The sequence below is a fragment of the Lactuca virosa genome, chromosome 8 (assembly GCF_052849685.1).
Source record: "Lactuca virosa cultivar CGN04683 chromosome 8, Lactuca_virosa_CGN04683_v6, whole genome shotgun sequence".
Classification (NCBI taxonomy): domain Eukaryota; kingdom Viridiplantae; phylum Streptophyta; class Magnoliopsida; order Asterales; family Asteraceae; genus Lactuca; species Lactuca virosa.
The window spans coordinates 219,386,515-219,402,171 of NC_136433.1; the positions used below are offsets into that span (position 1 = coordinate 219,386,515).

Consider the following 15,657-nt stretch of genomic DNA (forward strand, 5'->3'; position numbering starts at 1 on the left):
ATGCCCCTCATCATCCAGACTCATTGCGTAAATATCCCAAATTAGACAATATGAATTCCTATCGATTCAATCTCTGATAACTACAAAGGCACTGCAGCTACGTTTATTCTTCAACCAGAAATTGATGCGTCAACATTAAATTCATACAGATACAAATACTACATTTAATTAATACAGGAAATTACAAAACAATTACCCTCATAATATGAATATTTGTTATCTCGTTGGGTCATGATGTGTGTAATTATATTTTATTTTGAGTTAACAAGTTTTTTTCTTTCAAGATATTGGATTTATGAGTAATGTGATCTATTTTGTTTATGCACACCAACTGTTTGTTAAAGTGGGTCAATAAACAGGAAACGTATATTGCTTGTTGACGCTGTTGTAAGCTGAATATGGATAAGTCTTGGATGGGAGCATACAGAACATCAGAAACCTATGTAAAAGGTGTTGCAGAATTTATCAAATATGCAGTGCACAATTACAAGATTTCTAAACATATGGATCCTGCAGATACCAAAAAAAGATAAGAATTCCCTGTCCATGTGTTAAGTGTGTAAACCACATATCTCATTCGGTGGATGTGGTAGATGATCATCTATTCAGGAATGGAATTGATCAAACATACACAAATTGGAATAAGCATGGAGAAACAGAAGAACCACCAAGAAGTTATGTATATGAACATAATTTTGACATGGATACGTCAAACGATGTAGATTCCACGAACATGAACACAAAAATGCCAACAGATGCTGCAGAAACAGTAGAGATGGTTGAAGCTGTAGAAGAAAATTTTATTGGGAACCCTGATAAGTTTAGAGAACTGATAGAGGATGCCGAGAAGCCCCTATACACAGGGTGTCATAATTTCACAAAGTTATCTGCAATCATTCAACTACTCAACTTGAAGAGTAAGTATGGAGTATTAGATAAGTGCTTTACAGAATTATTAGTTTTGATAAAAAACATGATACCAGAAGGAAACGAAATGTACAGTAGTACATATGAGGCGAAAAAAGCATTTAAGGCAATGGGTTCAGGGTATACTAAGGTACATGCATGTGTCAACAATTGTATACTTTACAGAAACAAATACACAGACTTGGCAGCATGTCCTACTTGTGGTAAATCAAGATGGAAGGTTGATGAACAAAAAAAATAAAATTTACAACAATATTCTTGCAAAATGTTTGTGGTACTTTCCAATTATTCCGCGCTTCAAGCGTCTTTTTCAGTCTAAGACAACTACAAAAGATATAACATGGCACACAACAGAAAGAAAGGTGGATGTTGGCGTTTTAAGTCACCCAGCTGATTCACTAGCATGGGCTGCCATTGATGACAAATATCCTGATTTTGCTAGCGAACCAAGAAATTTGCGACTAGGCATTTCGGCGGACGGGGTTGATGTGAACAGAGGAAATAGGAGTCATAGTGTTTGGCCTGTTTTAACTGTCATTTACAACCTTCCACCATGGTTGTGTATGAAGAGAAAGTTCATCATGCTTTCGTTATTGATTTCGGGAACACCAGGAAACGATATTGATGTGTTCCTAGCACCTTTTATTGATGATCTGCAATTATTATTTGATTTTGGAGATGAAACATACGATGCATATGCACAAGAGCATTTTAAACTACGCGCAGTTGTATTGTGGACTATTAATGATTATCCTGCTTTAGGTACATTAAGTGGTTGCCCATACAGCGGTTTTCAAGATTGTGTTGTGTGTGGTGAAGAGACACACTGCATTAGACTCCCTGAATCGAATAAGCAGAGTTATGCTGGTCATAGAAGATTTCTACCGTATGATCACCCATTTAGAAGACAAAAGAAGGCATTCAATGGACAACAAGAGTTCTCACCCTCTCCAGAACCTATGAATGGGGAGGAGATATATAACAGGGTAAAATTTATAATTAATAAATGGGGAAAGGTTAATAAGGGCAAGGAGGCAGAAATCCAACAATCAACAAGTGGAAGAGGTGGGAAGATGAATAAAAAAAAAGAGAAAATCACACCAAGTGGGTACTTCAGATGTGGGCCAGTAAAATAATACATACTGGAAGAAATTCAATATATGGTATAGACAACTAAGGTATTGGCCCGACAATTTGGTTCCACATTGTATAGATTTTATGCATGTGGAAAAGAATGTGGGTGAGAGTTTAACAGGAACTGTTTTGAACGTTCCCGGGAAGACGAAAGATGGTTATAAAGCTCGATTGGATTTGGTTCATTATGGTTTAAAACCAGAGCTGCATCCTCAGATAGAAGGGAACAACACAACACTTCCCGCAGCAGGTTGTACATTGACAAAAGAGGAAAAAGACAAATTCTGTGAGACTTTATACAACTTAAGGGTTCCTCAAGGGTATTGTTCTAATTTTTCTAGTTTGGTGAGTCTAAAGGATAGGAAGTTGACTAAAATCACATGACTATCACATGCTCATGCAACAATTTTTGCCCATAGCAATTCGATCTATTATGCATCCACCCACCAGAGTTGCTATTACAAGGTTTTGTTTCTTTTTCAAATCAATATGTAGCAAAGAAATCATAGTGGATGAGCTCAATAAGTTGCAAGAGGAGTTATGTGTAACCTTATGTCTTCTTGAGAAACACTTTCCACCATCATTTTTTGATGTGATGATTCATTTAACCGTTCATCTCACTAGGGAAGTAAAATTATGCGGTCCAATATTCTTTAGATGGATGTACCCATTCGAAGGGTTTATGAAGGTTAGTAAGGGGCACGTGCGAAACAAAAATAGACCAGAAGGATGCATTGCAGAAGAGAATGTTGCAGAAGAGACAATTGAGTTTTTTAGTCAATTCCTTAAAAGGATGGATACTGTTGGTATTCCACCTGACAATCATAACAATTGTGGAATTCATAAAGGTGTAGATAGTAGCTCTATTACGGACGGTACTCCTCTATCAGCTGCTAAATCGGTAGAAGTTTCTGCAGAACTATTCAGCAAAGCACATTTCTTTGTATTGCAAAATACATCTGAAGTACTCCCATATATCAAGTAAGGTTTTTTACATGTATGTTTTTTTTATAATAATATTAACATTAACGTATTGACAGACGACACATGGAATTTTTGGAACATCTACACCCTACTAAACGAAAGGCACATATAGAACAAGAGCATAGTAAAACATTTGGTCATTGGTTACGAAAGGAGGTATATTCTTGTCAAATATGTTGTGTTCTTTGTTATTTTTTTCTTGATTTCTTAAATTCATAATCTAATTACAATTCAGGTAGAGAGAGAGTTAGGGGCCTGTAGAGAAAGTATAACAGAGACAATGAGATGGATTTCACATGGACCCAATAAGAACATTATTAAATACGATGTATATGCTATTAATGGATATACTTTTCGTACAAAAGCTCGTGAAGGTAAAGTTTACCAAAACAGTGGGGTTAGTGTTGTTGCAACTGACACACACATCAGTAAAGAAGTTGTAACATATGCCAAAAACACTTATTATGGTGTTTTACAAGAGATATGGGTACTAGATTATCATTTTAAAAGAATTCCAATTTTCATGTGTGACTGGGTTGACAATAGAAATGGGGTAAAAAGGGATAAATTGGGGTACACACTAGTTGAACTAAAAAGATTAGGCCATAAAGGTGATCCCTTCATATTGGCCTCACAAGCACAACAAGTTTTTTACGTGACAGACCCACTCGATCAAAAAATGTCTATTGTGTTCAAGACACCTCCCAAAAATTACAGAGATACATATGAAGATGTAGATGAAGAATTTAGTACTATTGTTCCTCATAATGATAACATATTGCCACGTGTAGACACACTTGACTTGCAGAAGGAAAATGATTATTTTCGTACTGATTGTCACGGTATTCTTATACGTACGGTACGTGTTTCTTAATGTCATTAATTACATTTGTAGCTATAATATTTCTCCTTCTTTTAACACTTAATGATCTTTATTTTTTGTTTGTAGAAGGGAAAGGCCAAACCTTGAGCATAGCGTTATGTGGAGAATAAGAAAATGACAAAAAATGACGATGTACTTTAGTTAATATCTTTTTACCATATTATACCATCAAACTATTCTGGTGTAATATTGTTATAACTCAAACATATTTTTTTTTTTTTGGTTTTTTAATGTTATATTGTTACACATGTTATAACATAAACTGCATGTAATAGCAATGTACTTTCGTTATGCAATGTTACACAAGTTATGTTGTATTCATTTCATTTATTTATCATAATATTCTGTTAAAATAATTTGTAATTTTTTCATTTATTATGGTATATTATCTGGTGCAATTAAAAGAATAGATGACAAAAAGGGCAATTTGGTCCTTTCTTATAACTCTTATTCAAGACGACATTATTTTTATTTTATGACTATATTTACATATAGACACATATAATAGCTGTAAATGTAACTAAATGCTACATACACACACAATATTTGTTTATTCTTAAAGCCAATTCATAATATTTTGACACACATAATAAAAGGTACATGACCATAAGTAACATATTTAATGAACGACCCCTAATTATAACGATAAGACATTATTTTTCTTTTATGACTATATTTACATATAGACACATATAATAGCTGTAAACGTAACTAAATGCTACCTACACACACATTATTTGTTTATTCTTAAAGCCAATTCATAATATTTTGACACACATAATAAAAGGTACATGACCATAAGTAACCAATAGTAACTTCTTTTAATTTTTTGCGTAAACTAAATACAACTAGTATAGAACCGCCCTATGGACACACAAATAATTAGTGTGACCAATATTTGTCACCTTTTAGCTACTTTGTCTGTTATGTGGCTAAAAAGGCAACAGGTTATAGACACACAGAGAACTAACTCATGTGACGATAATTTTATCTACTGTCTCTCATAAAAAAAGTGTGACAATCTTAATCGATATATGTGGCTGATTGTGACCTACGGACTCAGTGTTCGAGTGTGACTAATATTTGTCACATTTGGTATAATTAAGTGTCGTAAAAGTTTTGATTGTCTATATAATGGCCACACAATCTAATTTAAATGTATCCAAAAACAGTCTCTAAATTTTTTTAGTGACTTTTGGCCACACTTTTAAGAAAAAGTGTCACAGGCCGTTTTTCGAAAAGTGTGACCGTAGGTTATTTTTGTACTAGTGCTCTCTCCATAAATCATCTTGTCCAGTTGCTTCGGTGAAGGCAACCCAAAAGGACCATGCACAACCGGGTCAAGTACATACCAAATATAGTTACGGGCTTAGACACTAATCCAACATTCATGTACCCTTTTGTAAAATTCATATCACTTGTTATGAGGTTCTTTAGGTGCCAAATAAAATTTTATTATATTTGCCATTAACCGCGACCAGTTATAAACTAAAATCCGGTATTTTAAAGTTTAGTCGTAGATCGGTTTTAAAAACCGGTAATAGTCTTAATAAAACTATATTTTATACTTAAGACTTGGAGTTTTGGATGAGTTATAAAATCACTATATTAAATGTCCTTTTAACAATCAAAAACTTATGACTTCATGAATTTATAGAATAAACTCATTTTATTTTATAAACTCAAATTTATGCATCTTATGATAAAGTCATATTTTCATAAACCAAAATGTGGGTGATGATACTTATGTTTTAAATCTCATTTAGCATTCATAAAACATAATATCAACATGTTGCGTTATGTTTAATACACCAATATCATATATTAAGTTTCGACGTAAAAAAATAATCACTCGTTTTATTATTTGCCGTTATAACGCTATAAACCGATTGTAGTCTTTTAATAAAAACTCCTTTTTTATTATAAAGACATGGAGTTTATATAATTTTTAAACATCTTTTAAACCATTTCAAATATTTTGGGTATTTATAAGTTTTACAATAAACTATTTTCAACAAAAATTGAGTTTTAACCGGAAACCCGTAACCTGTAAAACGTTTTTATAAATATCCATTTATAAACATCTTATGTTATCTTTTAAATATTTTTTACTCAAACTCCAAGTGATATTATCTTATGGAAAAATGTTATTTGACATGTAAAAACTATTTTATACATAAAACATAACATACATTTAACATAAAATAAACATCACAACCATGCATTGTAATGTGTATAAACTAAGCCATGTCTAGTAATAATTTTTGTGAGCCATCACAAGAATTATTAAGTCTTTTCTAAAAGGACTTAAGGGACACTTCAAAGAGTCTTCAAGCTCCCACTTGCCAAGTCAACTCTTGCTTGCAAAAATGACTTCAAATATTCATGTTGTGAAAGTTGCAACACTTAAAATATTAAGACTATAATTAATCCCAAAACCAAAAGTAGATGCTTATGGTTTGGATTATGGTCTTAAATGGTTAAGTCATATTCAAGGATGTCATTTCTTCATCTTGTTACATTTAAAAAGAAATATAACTAGTCTAACTAATTTATCACAACAAATCAACAAATGAAAAAAAAATACTTAAATACCTATTTATCTATGACATCTTATGAATAAATAAATATCAACTAAACACAACACAAAGATCCAAATGGCTTGTTTATACAAACCAACATATCAAATACTATAACAAATAACTCTTTGTTTTTTCTAAGGCAACTTTTATATAACCAAAATGCATGAAAAATGGTTACATATAAAAATAAACAATTTCAACCAAGAAGTTGCCAAATAAGACAAATATGGATTTCTCTTAGCAAAAAGAAATTCATGCTTGTTTTCCAAAAACCAAAGATTATCAAACATAAAAAATCATTCTGACATATAAAAGATGGTTCTGATACCATTATTGGGTTTTGATACGAAATAAAAGTTTGTTTTTAATAAAAACCGGCAACGGAAGACTTTAAAAATAACAAGTTTATTTTTAGCTCATAACAAAACCACACTATCATGGATCCATTTATAGAAGTTAGAATGAAATAAAAAATACAACCATAGGATGTTTTAGAGATAACCTTTGAAGCCTTTGAACTCACTTGGTTTTGGGGTGTTGATGAAGATAACAAACGATCTTATGATCTTCTCTACAAGTATCCACCATCAAGAGTAAGGCACTTGGAATGCTAGTTCCTTTTTGTATTCTTGAGTGTCTAAAGCCTTTAAGTGCTTAACTCAATTAAGCACTAAAGGGAACAACTCAAGAGCTCTTCTAAACACCAAACTAACTTCAAAAGAGAGAGAGGAAGAAGAAAAGAATAACCCATGGTTCTAGAGAGAAAAAAGAGGAAGAAGAAGAGCTTCACTCTTGCCAAAATGCAAGCCTCATGTATCTCTTATATAGCTCATGAAAAGTAAGGCATTACCATTAAAATAATATAAAGTAATGGTAACCTTTAGAAGTATGGGCGACAAAATGTGGAAGGTTGAAAAAGCAACCTCCCACACCATCATTATGTCTTTTAAAAAGTAAGATTCTTTATTTTTTTTATAAACTCCAAGTTTATAAAATATAAAATTTGTCTTTAGGTAAAAGACAAAAGAATTCAACAAGTCCAAAATGTTGTGCATGACTTATTAGTTCATACCATATGAAATAATAACTAGTAATAATATCTTATAATTATTATTTTCATAAAACAATAGATGTTCCCTAATTAAAATACAAGAATTGATATTATTTATTAATAATCATATTAATAATAAATATAAAAAATGTGCCAACTTGATAAATGTGTGACCATATAGGATCATATATTATTACAAATATCACTCCATAATGATTTTTGGGCATATAGATCAAACAAGAACAACAATATTTAAAAATAAAATTATATACAAAAATTATATTGATACCTTTAAAAACAAAAACAATGTTTGATGTTTTAAATAATTACGATGATAGAAATTAAATTATTAAGAAAATAAATTTTTTAAAATTAATTAATCATACCAACAACTATAAATATCATTAAACCATATATTATAGTTTATTTTATTCATGAGTAACCCACATGTAAGACCATTGAGCCAATTGAGATTATAGAATTTTAAAAGATGTATACATTATCATATGATTCGAAACAAACAATGTTTATATCAACTTATTATATTATTTAAGAGCTAACAACAACGTCGTTGATATATTTAAAAGACATATATTTGTAAAGATTTCAAATATATTGTTGTATTCTGCGCAACGCACGATTATTCGCCTAGTGTCAAATAAAGTTCTACAACATATCCACCACAACATTTTCATCTCAGCTACATCTATATTCTCTCTTGCCCATCTTAATCATTCAACATTCAGTAAATATTCATAGCCAATATATTTATATAATTAATATACAAACATATAGTATATTAATAGGCCCCATGGGTATTTCAGAATAAGAATGTTTGTCCTTGCCTCCACCCTTAATTTTTTAAAACAAATAACCCATATAAAATCGGGGTCCTGTAACATCCATATTGTTCAGGTACTGTAAAATTGGGCTCATTTTGGGCCTTGGTTGGTCCTTGTATTTGGGCCTACGATGTTATTGGGCCTTGTAGGCTAGCTTGGCCTATTTTGCTTTGGACATTAGGCAAATATCGTAGGATCTTAGTTTGGGCTATGTCTCAATTTTTAATTGTGGCTCTATTGTTTAGTTAGCACGAGGATTCCTCCAGTCCAACAGCACGGGTGTTTATCAGAGATTTCTAGTAGTTGAGGTGAGTTTTCTCACTGTTTCAATAGGTTGAAGGCACCAAGGCCGGCCCATTAATTGTGTTATAGGATGTGGATTATTTTTGTGATATGTGTATGGAAGACCAGGATCTAGCCCCTGGCCCCTGACAATTGCATGAAAGACCAGGATGTGGCCCCTGACAATCGTAGGAAAGACAAGGATCTCGCCCCTGATACTTGTATGTAAGACCGAGATTTGGCCCTCGACAATAATATATGTAAGACTATGATTTGGCCCATAACATTAATTTGTATGTTTGGGATGTGGTACTTTGGGGAAACTCACTAAGCGTTTGCTTACAGTTTGTGTTTATGGTTTCAGGTACTTACGATACTAAAGGGAAGGGCCCGACGTGATAGCACAACATTCTCTCCTGTTTTTTCCGCATTTATGATATTGTATTCTGATGATTTGACATTTATACATTGTGATGGTTTTTGGAACAAGTTTTATATATGTAGTACTTGTTTTAAATATGAATTTTTTTCTCCTGATTTTTGGGCCGTTGCAGGTCCTACAATACTTCTTGAGATCCCTAATTAAGGTCTTAGGGTGCCATAACCTATTTGTTCGGTATAATGTCTAATAAACTTCTACAACATGTCCACAATAACATTTTCATCACCGCTACATCCATATTCTCTCTTGCCCATCTTAATCGTTCAACATCCGGTCAATATTCATATATAATATATTTATATAATTAATATACAAATAATATATTAAAAGGCTTTCATGGAGATTTCAGAATAAGAAAACTTGTTCGTGCTTCTGCCCTTAATTTATTTTTAAACAAATAACCCATATAAAATCGGGTCGCATAATATCCCTAATTAAGGTCTTAGTGGGCATAACCCATTTTCCTTTTGGGGTTATTACTTGTCATTATAATTATTTTATGAGGAGAAGGTCAATATACTTGTTTATTATTTTGTTTAACTAAAGCTACCGTCCCATGTTGACTTCATGAAAGCTAATGTCATATACACTAATACACTTCATTTTAATTTTTTCTACATTATTGATATAAACACGTCAGCAATTCTTAGAGTCCCGTACATAGTTCATAGTTAGATTTGAGTCCGCAAAAATATACACAAACAAATAATCTAATCATTGGTTAAACATAATTAATAAGAAATATCATTTCCATACAAATAAGGGATAATGACTTATAGGGTAAGATACTTTTTGAAATGTACACATTTAGTCCTTATTCTTTTTTTTTTGTAAAATAAACTCTTATACTTTATTATTTGTAACAATGCAATCCTTGTGACCGGCTATACCCGGTATACCGGTCATATATGAATTTTCTTTTAAGGAAAATTACTTGATAGGGTAAGATACTTTTTGAATTGTACACATTTAGTCCTTATTCTTTTTTTTTTGTAAAATAAACCCTTATACTTTATTAATATGTACACATTAGGTCATTTTCACCGGATTCTACATGTTTTGCTGATGTGGAAGCACAAGTGGCACTAAATAGCAATTAATTAGCTTAGTCACCGGAGGTGGGTGATCCTCCAGCAACAAGAAAAGGGCGGCGACCCTTCTCTTTCTCGTCTCTCTTCCTTCCGGTCGAACATCAACAACCAAACACCCTTTACCTGTTGTGTTTCTCCGATCTGTCTCTCTTTGCCTCCATCTTTGAGATATGTTGTCAGAAAAAGAAGAAAGAATCGACGAGGGGGCTACCAGAGCAGCTCCTCGCCGCCAACTACCGTCTCTACTTCCTCCTGCCTCCCCCTTCGACCTTGTTGTTTTTGCCATCATTCCTCCTTGCTACTAGTGATGTGTAGGAACACACAGAGGAGTCGCCGAAGATCGGGGTTCTCCCTCTTTTTCATGATGAATAAAAGTTGGAAAAATCTCGTTGTGGATATGTGGATGCCACCTGGGTATTTCATTTCAACAAAATAAAAGAAAGGGAAAATGACTTGATAGGGTAAGATACTTTTTGAAATGTACACATTTAGTCCTTATTCTTTTTTTTTTGTAAAATAAACCCTTCCACGGCAGCAAAACCTGTAGAATCCGGTGAAAAGGACCTAATGTGTACATATTAATAAAGTATAAGGGTTTATTTTACAAAAAAAATAATAAGGACTAAATGTGTACATTTCAAAAAGTATTTTACCCTATCAAGTCATTATCCCTACAAATAATCTAATCACCGGTTAAACCTAAATAAATCTTGTTGGTCATTTTCTCTATTATTATTATTATTATTATTATTATTATTATTATTTACTATTTATTATTATTATTATTATTATTATTATTATTATTATTATTATTTGTGAAATGTTTAAATTGATTTTCCTAATAGATATTGTGTTAACGAAGTTTATATATTTTATACATGCATAAAGGAAAACAAACACTTATTAGATCCTGAATTTACAAAAAGTGGTTTTTTTTCGATGCATTAGAGGTATGTTGTATAATTATAGTAATGGAAAAGAAGTAAAAAGTTTCAATAAGTATTATTCGAATAATGAGATATATTCATAAAATTATATATAGTAAAACTAATTTTTTAAACGGATTATCAAAAAAAAACCCAATGAAAGATGAGACATGCGATTATTTCACTCTGTTGTTAAAGTGGTTGTGTTGGGTTCCATAGCATTGATATCCCTAAGTTGTCTTGTACTTGATCATTATTACTGAATAAATATATTTTACGCTATAATTAATTAATGGAATTTGATAAGTGGTTCAATGATATCCTGACTGATATATGTATTTTTCACATAGCAACGAATTGTCAATATTGACCATCCATTTTTTGGTTTCAGTACCTCCAATTCTTGTACTCGTGTTTCCGCTCCTAATGTCCCTATGTCCACATCTGATTTTGATAATATGTCCATATGTGATAATATTTCCAATATGTCGAAATCTGTTAATAAAACTAAAACTGAAAAAAAATCATAACAAGTTGGACATCCTACTTTCCATTTCTATCTAAAAAATAATGATGGATACTTTTATTTAACATATACTAGTTTTAAATGTTACTTTTTTATGTTTAGATTTATTTTAGATATATATACCGCAACTGTCAAAGAAATGAAAGGGTCAAACTGCACTACAATCTCTCCGCATCTAAACCATATTCATTTCCTAAATATTATCTGATCCATAAAATCCTCATACACACATACACACACTTAATTGAGTGTTGCATCTGTTAAGAATTTGTTTTTTTATTTCTAACGGTTCTACTTCTACTCTTCCATTTTAGATATTCGCGACCTTTAAACACAAACACTTTGTGTTGTAGTGAATGATGGATTTGTATTTTGAACCCGACAATGGCACACCTTTCTGCATTGAAGTTGGCTACTTTGATACAATGAAAGAAATCAAAGAAAAAGTGACAAAGTATCACGGTATTCCAGTTCATGAACAAACCCTAATGTTCAAAGGAAGAATGCTACCTGACGATCTCAACATTCAAAACTCCAATATCTTTGACAGTTCACACCTTAAGCTTATGATCAACAGCCCCACCAGAAGTACCACCACCACCAGCCTCACCACTGATCCTCAACAACCACCACCACCTCTCCACCTCCACCACCACACATAACCACCACCGCCACCACCATTACCAAGGTCAAAATCGAAGAAACGTTTTCACCGTCGTCTTGTTCTTCCTCCCAGAAGATCAAACTTTTCCTGAAAACCTTCGGAGTAGCAATTGAAATGGACCCGAATGATTCGGTTTTGAAGTTGAAAGAGAATATCAACAAAATGGAAGGAATCCCATTTGGCAGAATGATTGTTCATGCAAATGGGAATGGATTACATGATAGTAAGACATTACATGAGTGTCAACTTGTTGATGGTTCAGAAGCTGAAATTACACTTAAGCCACCTACGCCTACGATGACAATAACGACAACAACCACAACCACAATTACAACCGCGCTTTGTAATTTAAGCATGAATTTGATGGGACATAATAATTACTCGAAGAAATTTAAGGTAAATGTGATGTCAAAATGCGGGGATGAGATTACGTTGGAGGTGAATCCAATGTGTAACGTGGGAGAATTGAGGAAGTCCGGAGTTGCAGAAGGTGAGAAGTCAAGGGGTAGCGTTTCGTTTACCAAAAGAAGGATATTTCTTTATATACAAACAAAATGTCATGGAAGAAGATCAATCTTTCAGATGGCATCAAGTCGCACAAGGCGACACCATTGAGATATTCAACGGGTGTGTCACCGGTGGGTCTTGAGAATATATTGATTATTTGTTTTTTTGTTACGTAATTAATCTCTTTTCTTATATGAACACATATTCAAAACTTTATCAAGTTAGGCACGCCAGTTGTAATAATTAATTTAAAAAATATAAAGAGTACGTAGTAGATTATGGGATACATATTGGAGATAAATGCATGAAGTATAACCTCAATAATAATAGTGTAAATTGAGGGTCCTAATAGAAAACTCGTCCAACATGCATGTCTCTCTCCTCGTTGATTTTAGTTAAATTGCCCATCCCCTTTCCTTAGTCCTTACTTGGTTTATGTTGGTTGTTTGTGGACATAAATTGTTTATCTTCACGGTTTATGAATGAAATTGTCATGTTTAATTATGTGTTTATGGATGTACTTTATGCCAATTGTTTACGCACGAGTTCATGCTAAATTTATTAATATAACATGTTTATAGATGAGTATGCTAATTGCTCGAGGATGGATTATTGGATAAAACTTTGACGTTTATTTTAGTTATTATATGTACAAAAAATAATTTAGGTTTATGGTGTTTAAGTTAGTTACTATAGATGAATTTCTAACCATTATATTTTATGCTTTATTATATATTGTATATTATAGTTATTACCTAAATAGTTAATGAGTGTGTTTTGCAAAACTAGGTGCTCGCTGAAAGTTGTAGTTTTTATGTATATAGAAGTATTTGATAAAAATAATTATTAGCCTTTAAATATGTAAAATTAGACAATTAGTTAAAAATTAAAAACTAAAAGTTCAGAAAAACTAAAATCACTTAAAAGGTACTTGACGTAGCTTTTGGATTCAAAACCTTTTTGTTTAAAATAAAAGCTAAAAGAGTGCTGCCAAACAAATCTTTTTCTTTCTTACAAGTTTTTTCTTAAAAGCTAAAAGCAAAAAGATCCCAAAAATTCTTAAAAGCTCGGTGCGAAACATGCCATTTGTTATTTGATGACTTTTGGACGTCTATGTTAGTTATCATCTAAAATATAAGTATGTTGTTATTTGAAATATATTGCCTAAGTTGCAAGTATGTTGTTATTTAAACTTTGTTGCCTATATTGTAAGTATGATTCTATTTAAGGTCGATTGCCAATATTATAAGTAGATCTATTAATGGAGCAGATTTGACCATGATTTAGTCTAAAATTGTAAAATTTTTACAAATTTGGATCTCAGAGTTCGATCCGTTTAACCATTTACGACTCGTACCCGTCAACCTTTTTATTAAATGAGTAGGGTATTAATCATTGTCGATTCACTCCACTTATAAATACTTATCAGACATGACTAGCAACTCTTTGATTTACCCTAATTTCTTATTATGAGTATTAAGCAATGTATTTCTTGTTAGTAGATATTTATCGTTTTTGATAAATATTACTTAGTGGCAAGCATTTGGGTAGTTTAATATTGGAATTAGATTAATGGTTTTTTTTATATTCCTTGATTAATGGAGATTTGCTCCAAACCCTCCCCATTGACATGTCTATTATAAGTATGTTGGTACGAACTATAAACATATTAAGATTACAACTTCAAAGTATCACAATAAAAATTTATAGAGATGTATGTTGAAAAACTGTATACTCAACACTCACCACTAACAAGTACACAACTACAACTTGATTGCAATGGTGGAAAATCAACGATACATATACCTAAATTAATTAATAACTTCTTACGGAACTATCATGATAAATTAGTTATTATTTCATAGATCTATCCTGTTTCCATCAACTTTATAATTTTGTAAAAAATTCCATTGACAAAACAGACTACAAATTTAGACAAAAACACAAGTTGTAGGACTTAGTCAAGAATTAATATTGTTTGTATTCAATAATATTATTGTGTGGGTTATGGCGATTTTAATTACTAATATATGTAATTGTGGTCTGATTACTTAGTTTTCATGTTAGGAAATCATTTTAATCATTTATCGATGTGAATTCATTTGATTTATGTAGCTTATGTGAATTCATACGATTTATGCAGTTATTTGATGACATGTGGTACTATAGTTAATCAAAACATGGTTTTCCATGACATTTTGTTTTATCACTTAGGATGTCGTTATGTGACTTCATATCATTACATGGTATGGGTTTTGTGTGGCGAGTCTTGCAATTCTGCAGTTTGTAGATGACATTTCATGCCAACATAAGGTATGGGTCGTCGTGCGACGATTCTTGCAATGTTGTGGTTTGTGGATGCCATTTCATACCATATGGGGCATTAGTTGTTGTTTAGCGAGTCTTGTGGTTTGTGGGTTACATTTCATAACTTTATATGATATAATTTATCGTAGGTAAGTCTTGTAGTATTGCAGGTTATGTTTAGGGTTGTTTTTCATACGTTGTAATATAGTTTTAGATTTGCAGTTGCTTATTATAGGTGAGTACATAGTTTTTTTTAGCACACATATGCATAAACAACATGCTTTTATTACTTTCTATGTGATGTGTGATATTATATGTATTGACTGGCTATCTGCAATTACATCTCACATGATATTATATTTACGGTCGGTAGTAATGACATGCAGTTTATGATTTGATGCTAATTACTATATGATTCTAATTGAGGATTGATTACTTAGTTTCCATGATAGGAAATCATTATGGCTATGGAATTATGTGAACTTATGTGATTTATGCACTTTATATGA

At 32.0% G+C, this 15,657-nt stretch overlaps 1 protein-coding gene and 1 pseudogene across 1 annotated transcript; both read left to right on the forward strand.

Moving 5' to 3' along the window:
• The first annotated feature begins 700 nt into the window (after nucleotides 1-700).
• On the forward strand, nucleotides 701-4,015 carry LOC145131257 (uncharacterized). Its single transcript, XM_079065974.1, has 7 exons — nucleotides 701-1,057; nucleotides 1,107-2,054; nucleotides 2,161-2,381; nucleotides 2,557-3,042; nucleotides 3,102-3,201; nucleotides 3,281-3,904; nucleotides 3,995-4,015. The coding sequence occupies exons 1-7, from the start codon at nucleotides 701-703 to the stop codon at nucleotides 4,013-4,015; spliced, it is 2,757 nt and encodes a 918-aa protein (XP_078922100.1).
• An 8,006-nt stretch (nucleotides 4,016-12,021) lies between these two features.
• LOC145129117 (ubiquitin domain-containing protein 7SL RNA1-like) lies at nucleotides 12,022-13,032 on the forward strand (annotated as a pseudogene).
• Nucleotides 13,033-15,657: the final 2,625 nt, after the last annotated feature.

Excerpts from the sequence above, each read along its gene's own strand:
- LOC145131257 (XM_079065974.1), top strand. The coding sequence starts at position 701 with ATGGATACGTCAAACGATGTAGATTCCACGAACATGAACACAAAAATG. Across the intron at positions 2,055-2,160 it reads GGTACTTCAGATGTGGGCCA|AATGTGGGTGAGAGTTTAAC; the intron begins GTAAAATAATAC and ends CATGTGGAAAAG. Across the intron at positions 3,043-3,101 it reads GAAGTACTCCCATATATCAA|ACGACACATGGAATTTTTGG; the intron begins GTAAGGTTTTTT and ends ACGTATTGACAG.